We start from the raw sequence: 11,225 nt of genomic DNA, 5'->3' as shown, positions 1-11,225 counted from the left end.
CCGTCCCCCCCCCCCCTCCCCTATCTGTTCCTCCAGTCAGCACTGGAGAAATTAAGAGGGGAGGTGGGAATTCCTGTGGGGAGCGTTGACTGACAGTCAACGCTCTCTGCAGGGAGAGGTTCGGGAAGTCAGCGATCAGCGGTATGTGTTCCCTGACTTCCCGATCAATAGAGCCGACCTGTAAAAGCTTCAGTGTCTCAGGTTGGCTTGAATTACGGGGATGAGTGTTTTTAACTCACCCCATAATTCTCCTTAAAGAACCCCTTTACATATGCACACATTTTCAGACTTGACTAGCCTCCCAGAGTCATCATGCTGCAGAGAAGGACCCATGTTCCCTGTGTGCAAGCAGAGGTCATTTGGCATAGGTTGCCAGCATACTGGCAGAAGACAGGCTTTTCTCCTTAGACTGTGGCTGTTTTCTAAAGAATATGAACTTATTTTTATATTTGAATTCTTCTTTAATCAGTAAAAATTCAGTATGGATATAATTAATTGATAGTATATTTAAAACATGAATGCAAAAAAATTAATTGTTGACTTTGTATTTTAAAAGAAAACATCCTACCTGGGGGGCATCAAATACAATTCTAACTCGGTGGCTTCCATCACAATATGAAGATGGGATGAATGAGCCGAAGGGCTGGAATCCAGATTTCCTCTACAGCAGTTTTCTACTGCCGCCAGTAAGAATCTTTCACAATGGTTTTATTCACATTGTTTAGAATCTTCTTTCAAGATGTGACATATAAACATCTGTGTTATGTTTTAGCATGATACACTATTGTGAACGTGTTTTGATAATATGATATAAGTAATTCTTCATGGAATTTTGTTAACTTGTATTACTAATTGTATTGATAGCAGTCTCATATTAGGTTTCTCTTAGGGTAGACAACTTCAAACAACAGTTCAAGTTTTTACCTGGATACAACCAGCTTTATTGTGTTTTCAGCATCAAAAGATCATAGGTAGCAACTCCAAGATCCTTAGTGTCTCCACAGAAAACATAAGCCCCCCCACATAAAACACAAAGCAGAACCTCAGTCTGTCCAGTACACATGCAAGCCCTGCTCTACCAGAGTTGGGCCATGTGTTTAGCTCAACAAATTATATGATTTTTACTTACAAAGCATTTAATACAGAGTCTCTCTCGTTCTCTGTTTATTCATGTTAGTGTAGTATGGCATCTTCCCCAACAATTAAGAGATGTCTTGTTAAGGCAGTTGCTTCCCCTATTAGTTCCCGTTCACACCTAGGCATTTTGTCAAGACAAAACACTCAAGGCAAAGATTCCCATTCACTTCTTTGGCCCCTGTTCTAACCTGAGCATTTTGTCATAAGCAGAAAAACACCTGCCGCTGGAAAAAGGACATGAGCTACTTTTTGGCAGATTACAGCACCTTTTGTTCCCTTAGACTTTAAAGGGAAATTTCTGCTTTTAAAGCATTTTTATGCATTTTGTTTTGCTTGTTTTGTCACACGTTTTGTTGCACAAAGTTTCCTATTGAAGTATAAGGGACCGAACAGTGCTGTAATCTGTCATGCTTAGCTTTGAACAACAAAAGACCTAGGTATGAATGGCGACTTAGGCCTGATTACAGCAGCTTCTCAGGAAATCTGGAGGTTCAAAAATACCTTTTAACAGCCAAACTGGCTTCCCTAGAGCTTCTTTTACACCATACAATAAAAAATGATTTTCATCATTATGATGCGGTTATGATCATCATCAGAGTTGTAATGTAAGCCCTCTGAGAAGCACCAGCCCTATGCAGATATCAGCACAAAAGGAGAGCTACATGCTCATGGCCTATTAGTTCTTCATATCCTAGAGTGTATGCCTGATGTGCTGTTCTGATATTGTTTGTGGGGAACTCTATTTATGTATTTTTTTTTAAATTTAAGCACAATTTTTTTTATAAAGCGACTAATTATCAGCAGTAATGCGAGTTGTATTAATGTATTTTTACTTTGTGCAAAACAGCCAGATTCAGTTCTTGGTGGATCAATTTGCCCCTCACTAACCATCAGGAAAGCTGGTTCTTGAATCTCACACCATTCACAGGTTGTACATTAAGACTGGAATCATTAATTAAAACTAGAGATGAGCAAACGTTCGCTCTCAGATCCGCTGCTACCTTTCAGCCAATCTGTGCGGTTATTGTGTTTACAGTGACCTCTACCTGTTAGGTCTCCTAAGAGGCCACTGTTTCACATCCAGCTTCATCAATCATTAATTTCCTGAGGGAATAAATGCTGTGGAGGGTTCTGCAAATCACTTACAGGCTGCCTGGAGGATTAGCATATATTTTCCAAAAGAAAAAAAAACATTTTGCTGTAACTGCTTAGCAATTATTAGCTAGAGTTAGGCTTTAATTTATTATTTTTTTTATTTTCAATGCTGCAGAAAATGTACTGCAAAACAGTGTTGTCACCCTTTTACAGGAAGTGAACAAATGGCAGATCTACTGGCAGGATCAACAGATAATACAATTATGTTACACGGGGAACTCCTGAAAAACCAAAACTGTTGTGTTAATAACACTAACAGACTGCATTGCATGTCATTTGTTTTTGCCCATGGTTCTGCTATGGAAATATGAAAATGACTGACAGGAAAAACAGTAGTGATCCTTGTGACCAATATCACCAATTGGCAAGATGTAGCATTTCTTCACAAGAAGATATTAACTACATTGGACATGATTATGTGATTGATGACCCTAGAATTATTGCTAACACTTGTCCACGGTGATACAGTATGTTACCTGTGTGGCATAATAGTCGCAATCGTCATTTCCGCACGTAGGCGCACCCGACACATGTTTGTGTGTGCGGGTGTATGTGGGGGGAGGGACTTTTTATATATGACTTTAAATGACACTGATGTGCCATGCATTCTGGATTGGGTGATCACACTGTGGGCGGTGGTGTGTGGATGTGGTGCCATTGACTTCAATGCACCACCATGCCCCATCCCGCCCCTAAATTCAGGAAGCCAGCCAAGCTGCGATACAGTGCGTTCCAGCAACTTCTATGGTGTGAACAAGCCCTAAAAATGCCCACTCACATTGAAGCTCATGGCTGGCTGTTTAATTACAATTGCCAGCCTGGAAGAGGTTAAACTTATAACTGTGCACTGAAATACTTCATTACAGTAACTGTAATATGTTGTAGTTTATATATTAGAATGTATAATAATTGTGTTTTTTCTTTGTTTTGTTTTTACTTTTTTTAGGTTAAAGTAGTTACAAAGAAAATAATTAATGCATCAAACAAAGATTTTCATGATGATGGATTGTATTCACACATAATCGTTGAATGGGGCCAGTATATATCCCATGACATGGCTTTTACACCACAAAGTATCACAAAATGGCCAACAATGTGGGGAGTCGACTGTCGCTCTACTTGTGACAATCAGAAGTCTTGTTACCCCATAAAGGTAAATAAGCCATTGGCCTTTCTTATTTGTCTATTCCTCCGAACATCTCTTTGTAAAACTGTGTTACATGATGATTCAAATAAGTTTACTGATGGTAATTCCAGTAAGGATCATGAACACCAACAGATAAGGTTTAAGGCAGGGGTAGCCAAACTCCGGCCCTCCAGCTGTGGTGGAACTACAAACCCCATGAGGCATTACAAGACCCTCACAGCCACAGACATGACTCCCGGAGAGAGATGCATCATGGGATTCGTAGTTCCACCACAGCTGGAGGGCCAGAGTTTGGTTACCCCTGGTTTAAGGTAAAGAAGAAAACATTTTAAACTGTTCTATACTGTATTCTTATTTTTAGAAAACTTTGAATGTCATATCAGTAAAAAATATGGTTCAGTGCAAAGAATAAGGATACTACAGAGAAAAGTAATTTGAGCATGTGATTTCAAAAGGATGTACCCATCTATGGACATGTGGTAATATCTGCCCTGCCAATAATGAGTTGTATTGTTTGCTTTGGCTTATATGTAATACACATCAATACAAAAGTTTTAAAGTGGACCTTTACCCCTTTCACTAAAAATCACTTCAGCATACATCTCTGCATGCCGATATGAAATCATCTTACATTCATTAGTTAAACAAACATACATTTCTTTTACTTACAGTTATTTCTGGTCCACTTGGACATTAGTGATGTAATGTGTCCAAGTGTTGCATCCTGGGAAGGTTACATCAGCAGACCATTGCTGGGAAATCTCATCTGTAATCTCACAATATATCAGGGAAAGGCATTTTCCTCCCCCGAGATGATGAGCATGGTCACATGTCCGAGTCACATGTGCCAGAGTTCAAAGAAGATAAGGGAGATACACTGTATTAATCTGCCCTTAGTAAAAATGGCCACTGTGAGAAGAATGAGGAGGAAAATAAATAATGAATATATGTAATAATGTCACATAGGGGGCATCCTGTTTGGGAGATCTGTCAGTGCCCTCTGGTTTTACATTTTGCTTGCTTTATAAAATCTTTGTTTTAAAAGAGAACTAAAGCCAAACCTTTTTTGGGGCTTTAGTCCACTTTTGGGTCTAAGGAGTACATTTACTAATGTACTCCTGTGACCCAAAGTCAGCATCAAGTGGGCTACTGCTCGGTATTTGCTGACAGTACAGAGCAAAGGTGCAGCCAGGAAAGATCCACCCCACTGCCTGATTGACAGCTGACTTTGCCTCTCAAGAGCCAGATGTGCCCAACCCCACCCCTGTCTGTCCCTCCAATGAGCACTGGAGGAACAGACAAGGAAGGGGAGAATGCCTGCGGGGAGTGGCAACTGACAGGTACTGCCCTCTTCAGTGAGGAGACCATGAGCTGAGTGAACAGCGGCTCGTGATTGCTCAGCTCACGATCTATAGAACTGACATATGGCACTTGCAATGTCTCACACTGGCTCAGAGTACTTCTCCTTTAAGCCCTCCATGCCTCAGAAGTATTACACATGTGACCAGTGCCATGCACAAGTCTAGCTGTAAAATGCATTTTTCTTTTCTTTTACTTTTATTCCTCCAGTGACGATTTGACAAGGGTAGCTAGGGACTTCCCCCTTTATCTGCTGGTTTAGGATGTGATGAGCATTTTAATTAGTTGAAATTAAATTGCCAAGTGCCAGTACGGAGAGTTAATAGAACTGTGAGATTTCAACAAAATATTAAACACTGGTACATTTTTTTCCTAACTTTTAATTTCCTTATTCAAGAGCAATTAACATCTTATTATTTTTTATAGTTAAAGGTCCACTTTAGGGTACCTATTTATTAGAAAAGGACAAAGGAGGGACTTAATAAAAAAATATCATAGCAAAAGAAATTCAGAGCATGACTTAAAAATAATTAGGAATTAAAATTGTATGTCTAAAACTAAGCCATGTCAGACTCTGTGGTATTAACCATTAAAAGAAATTACTAGGAATGCTTTACCACAGTGGCAAATTGCATGTTTAAATAAAAATATAATATAACTAAAATGACAATGAAAGTCTAAATAGTTAAAATCTTCCATTCTAAAGATGGTATCAGCCAGCAATAAAAAGCTAGCCACAGACATTTAATGAAGGTCATGTTGCAGTGCAAGCCACTAAATTATCTTTCACTATGCACAGTCACATATGCTCATATCGCACACATGTTTAAACAAAAGCACTTAGCAATAGCAGCATTGTTATCTTGGTGGAACAAAGATTGTTAGGTGGGAATAGGTACAGCTGATTGACCTCTTTCAAAATTAATGTCAGTAGTGCTAACTTAGGGGGGACAAAACCATCATAGTCATTGGGGCTGCATTCATACTCCCTGGTCCTCTTGTCCAACTATCTTGTGCCTCTCCTGTTCCAAATGACTGGCAAAGCTTCAAGCTAACAAGATGAGACATCATAGGCACACCTGGGCTGGGGGCAGTAATGCTAAGACAATTTGCCCACTGTGCATCAGTACTGTACCTGCCAGCTCTGCTGACCAAGGCCATGGACTATGTTTGCTATAATAGACATCACAACTAAACTTGTCAGGATTTGAAACTTTGTTTATTAATCTTCCATTAATATTTACAATAGAGAGCAATAGCTCCAACACAAGATCTCAGATTCTCCACCAACATGTCTAAAAAATAAATAATTATTTTTATATTAAAAACAGTTTTTAATAGGGCTCATTTGGAGAGAGTGTTGTTAGGCCTGCCAAGAAGTCCCACCCGTCACTCCAATTTCCTGACCGGTAGTCTTGTTATCCCAGTGAAAGGTGGAGAGTCAGCTGGGAATCTTGCAGCCAGGGTATGCAGATACCCAATGAGCATACTTTTGGAATGTCCGTGTGGACTCCAATACGTTGGCAGGACCACTCGGGAACTGTCTCTCTGGGGCGGCTGTAACCTGTAACTTTGTAACCTGAAAGACAAAGCAACCTAGGATATGGGCTTCCAGTCTTCAGCCCCAGCAGGTCAACACCCTCCCCCATTTGACTTTCACTGTTGCTGATTGGCTGCTGACCAACTATTGCTGGTGTCTAGTGCTACCACTGACAACTTGTCTTGAACCTACTTACCCTTACCTGATTGACCCCCATCCTTCCCTCCCTTGTCACAACTACAGTTGCAAGCCTTCACCCCATACCAACACATTCCCCTACCCCCGCTCTCACCACTGCTAACCCCTATAACTCCTCTAGCCTCAGTGTTTGCACATGGCACACTTCTGCATCTACTATATATGTAAAAAATAAGTCAAGGCAACTGGACTTGCTGTATTTTTCTTGTAGACATTTCACTGTTCATCCAACCAGCTTTCTCAATTCAGAATGACTTGTATAAAAAATTATCTGGGAATAAATATGGAGAATGTCGCTCCAATCCACATAATATGTTAGTCACAACCAGGTGTTGATTGTATTTGCATAATTGGAGTCTAGGAGGTGTTATTAACCTGCCCAGAGAGAGGTGTTAAAACAGTATTGTATGTGGCAGACAATAGATCTCTCACCCCCCTCTATTCAAGCATTTTTACATAAATGGCCTCTTTCACACCTATTTTGAACCAGTCCTCCTCCCTGTCTACATACCCTGGTGTAGCTACTGTTTTGTTTCACCGACATACAATTCTGAGCACTCCTCACTGCACTGGATTGCATACACAATGTTGTTCATCTTGTGTTTTGGCGTTGAGTCTTTTGGATGAACCAGTTGTTGCCTCTGTGTATTGCTGGATTTAAAGCAGGTAGGGATGTAATGTTTTTTTAAAAACCCTTCTGAGTTTCTCAGACACCCCAGCTACATATGGTATGACCAAATTCTTCAGTTTGTCATGCGTTTCACTCTCACTGGTGCTCTTGGGATTCTTTCCTCTTCTTTCTGTTTTGACAAAAGCCCAGTCTGGATACCCGCAAAGTTTAAGGGCCCCCTGAGGTGTTTGAATTCCTTCGTCTTGGCCTCTGTTCTGGTGGGAATTTTCTCTGCCCGGTGGTGTAGAGTCCTGATGACTCCCAGTTTTTGGTCTAAAGGGTAGTGGGAGTAAAATAGCATGTACTGGTCCGTGTGTGTTGGTTTTCAGTAGACCTCTATTTCCAGCCTCCTTCCCTCTTACTAAACAATCCAAAAAAGCCAGTTTGTGGGTTTACATATATTCCTGCGTAAACTTGATGTTATGATCCACTGAGTTGATATGGTCAGTGAAAGCCTATAACTCTTGTTTGTGAATCTTAACCCAAGTGTCACCCACATATCTGAACCAATGACTCGGTGTAATTTCCTTGAAGGTGGTCAGGGCCTTGCTTTCTACTTCCTCCATGTACAGGTTCACCACAATAGGCGATTTACCTATACATACAATGCTACACATACAATGCTGTTTTAACACCTTTCTCTGGGTAGGTTAATAACACCTCCCAGTCTCCAATTATGCAAATTATATCAACACCTGGTTGTGACTAACATATTTGTGAATTGGAGCGACATTCACCATATTTATTCCCAGATAATTTTTTGTACAAGTCATTCTGAATTGAGAAATCTGGTTAGATGTCCAGTGAAACATCTTCAAGAAAAATACAGCAAGTCCAGTTGCCTTGACTTATTTTTTACAGATATACCATAACCTGGATGAATGAGAACCTTCACAGACATTCTGCATCTACTGTTGTGTATGCTTGATTTAATTATTTGTTCTTGTGTGTAAACGTGGTACAGTGATGTTTTGTGTTATCTGTAAGCTGGGTTTTCAGTATCTGTGCATATTCTGTATGGATGGATGCTACACAGTGCCATTTCTTTTGCCTTGTGTGCTGGGTGTAATTCTCAGTATATGTCTTTATGTTGTATGTATGGATGCTGCACAGTGCTATTTCTCTTGTCCTGTAAGCTAAGCATAATTCTAAGTATATGTGCAGATACTGTATGTATGGATGCTGCACTGTAGCACTGCTGTTGTCCTGAATGCTGGGTGTAATTCTCAGTATTTGCTCCTATTCTGTATGTTGTTGTAACTCTCAGTATATGTGATCATATTTGTATGGACACTGCATGGTATCACTTCTCTAGCATCCTGGAATTTGTGACATATGTTGTAATTCACAAAGTTCGCTGTAAAACTTTGTATCACTGCTCATCTCCTTTTTTACTGTGAGCATTCATGCATCCCCTTTCTAAGTCATGATCCTTAAACGATTTAGCCACACCACGTTTTTGTGTGTGTCACTTACTTATCATCCTATTAACTATTTTCCCAGGTTGACACCTCTGCAGTAGCCACTGAAAGTGAGATGTGGATACTTTCTGTTTTAAGAATGCTCCACTGTAATATGCAAATAGAATGTCTTTGAAAGGTACAATGAGTGAAGCAGGTATGGGGCAGTAAGATTGCTGGAAGAGTTATTGGTCAGTTCTAGACCTAAATAATCAGAGTCAAACAATGGAGGAAGTCAGTACAGGGGGCAGAAGGGGCGCACTGTCCAAAAAGCAAGGAATTAGAACCAAAATAACAACAAAATACAAAGCTATTAAGAGCACCATTTTAGCTCAGCATCTGTAGCAGTGTACACGAGAGAATTTATATGTGTGCCTGATGATAAAATAATAAACATGTTTGCCGCGTGCCTGTGCTATATTTTCCATAAAGGCCAGCAGGTAACATGGAAACATTAATAACAACATTTTACATTTTCAGAGATGCAGAATGCCAATAAAAGCTTGGATGAAAACAGGACTGCCAGCTGCCAGTAGGAAAGTAATCTGAAACTGGTGTTGAAAACAGTACACAACTAAAATGGAATAAACATTGTCAGTAGTGTACATGATAAATAGATTACCTTTTAAAGGACTAGGAAATCTAAAACAAAAAAGTAACTGTAAGTATCCTTAAAGCTGACCTTGCAGGGCAATGAAAGGTCTGCATATACTGCTGTGGACCCTGTCCTCCTGTATACATTGTCTGCTAAGAGTTGGTGCAAATTTACCTGTAAAAAAAAATATATTTTCTACTTACCTTACCCTATATTTGGTTACTTGTGGTCTCTAGGTGAGGGTGAAGTCATAGTCATTCTGACAAAATCCATAGTCCTTCTGACAAAGAGTAGCCCAAATCTCAAGTTAAAGTAACACTAAATTCAAGAGTTAAATCTTAAAAATACATTCAAGTACATTAACTATTACCAAAAATGTATATTATTTGTGTATCACTCGGCTGTAGATCCTCAAATCATCTCTGAATTGGTCCTGACACTGTCCTTCCTTCTGGAAGGTGGCTACTTTTGTTCCCCATGGTCCCTGTGTGTGTTGTAAAGTAGCCACCACTCCAAGCTCCCTCCTGTGATGAACAATCTAACGTTTAGTTTACAAATTGTATTGGGATTGTAGCTCATCATGGGAGTGAGTTTGGAGCAGTGGCTACTTTACAACACACACAGGGACCATGGGGAACAAAAGTAGCCATCCTCCAGAAGGAAGGACAGTGTCAGCACCAATTCAGAGATGATTTGAGGATCTACAGCTGAGTGATACACAAATAAGTCACAAACAAACTTAAGGTACTTGAATGCATTTTTAAGATTTAACTCCTGAGTTTAGTGTCACTTTAAGATGCTATTGCAATGGATTGGGCGCTATTGCAATGGACTGGGGTGTCTTCTTGTGAGACTTGGACTGCTCTGCATTCGCTAGGAAACTCCTCCGGAGGACGGTGACCTCGCACCCATCATTGTGAAAGATTGGGGTAAAGTAGGTATAATTCTAACCTTTTTCTTTGCAGGTGCTTTTTAGACCTACTCTGAGCAAGAAATTTATATAAGGGGAGGGGTATATGCAAACCTTGCTTTGCAGTCCATGTTTCATTTTAACTTTACCCTTGGTCTCCGAGTCTCATAACATTTGACTTACCCAAGGCATTAGGTACAGATAGCTAGGTGGTTTGCTGTCCGGCCTTGTAGCTGTTGAGCTCTGAGCTTAATTCCCATCAGAAACTTGCATCAAATTTGTACACTTACTTCGTGTTTTTGTGGGGTTTCCTCTAGATCAAGGGTAGGCAATCTGTGGCCCTCCGGCTGTGGTGAAACAACAAATTCCATCATGCATCTGCCTCTGGAAGACATTCCTTTGGCTATCATAATCTTGCAATGCCTTATGACATGTAACTTGTTCTGAAAATGTCAGCTTTCCATTGTTTGTAAAATCACTCTGCCACATCATGGTCAAAGTGTTCTGCCATTCTAGGCTAATAGACAGCAAGTTAAATATGAAACGGGTGCCCATTACATCACCTTCAGCCAGAGGCAGAGCAACTAGCTTTGCAGCAATCATAGTTGTGATTGGATCCTTATTCCATGGGGAAAGCTTGGGGGTACAACTCCCACCCCCTTTACTTTCCCACTTATATCTATACAAAGAATGGCCAACAGGAAGGTAATGTTAGAAATTCATCCACTACAGAAGTGAAAGGACAGCATCAAGCCCTGTCACAATGCATTTTACAATGTCCTTAGCAGCTTCCCTGTGCAGCTCTGCAACCAAGGATCTTTTGGCAGCACTTCTCCACTCTGCATGTTTTGTATGATTATTATTGTTACTGAGGGACAGTGATGTTGGGGGAGCGCAGCCAAATAGGGGAGGGGGTGCAGTGTGAGGACGAAGTAAGTGCAATGGGACGCATACATTCTGCATGCTCATGCCTTTGGTCTTTATCTACAGTATATAATGTTTGCTAATTCTTAAATATGAAGGAAGGACAGATCTAAATATATATATATATATA

At 40.2% G+C, this 11,225-nt stretch overlaps 1 protein-coding gene across 1 annotated transcript in view; it reads left to right on the top strand.

The window, feature by feature from the left end:
- Positions 1 to 11,225, top strand: part of TPO (thyroid peroxidase) — an 87,975-nt gene that overhangs the window by 11,036 nt on the left and 65,714 nt on the right. Inside the window, exons 3-4 of the mRNA XM_018559228.1 lie at positions 557 to 686; positions 3,239 to 3,445. Coding sequence (XP_018414730.1) covers positions 557 to 686; positions 3,239 to 3,445 — 337 coding nt within the window. The remainder of the gene's footprint in view (positions 1 to 556; positions 687 to 3,238; positions 3,446 to 11,225) is intronic.

This window comes from Nanorana parkeri, unplaced genomic scaffold, assembly GCF_000935625.1.
Source record: "Nanorana parkeri isolate BGI_ZX_2015 unplaced genomic scaffold, ASM93562v1 scaffold383, whole genome shotgun sequence".
Taxonomy (NCBI): domain Eukaryota; kingdom Metazoa; phylum Chordata; class Amphibia; order Anura; family Dicroglossidae; genus Nanorana; species Nanorana parkeri.
This window is presented reverse-complemented; position numbering and strand designations above follow the sequence as displayed.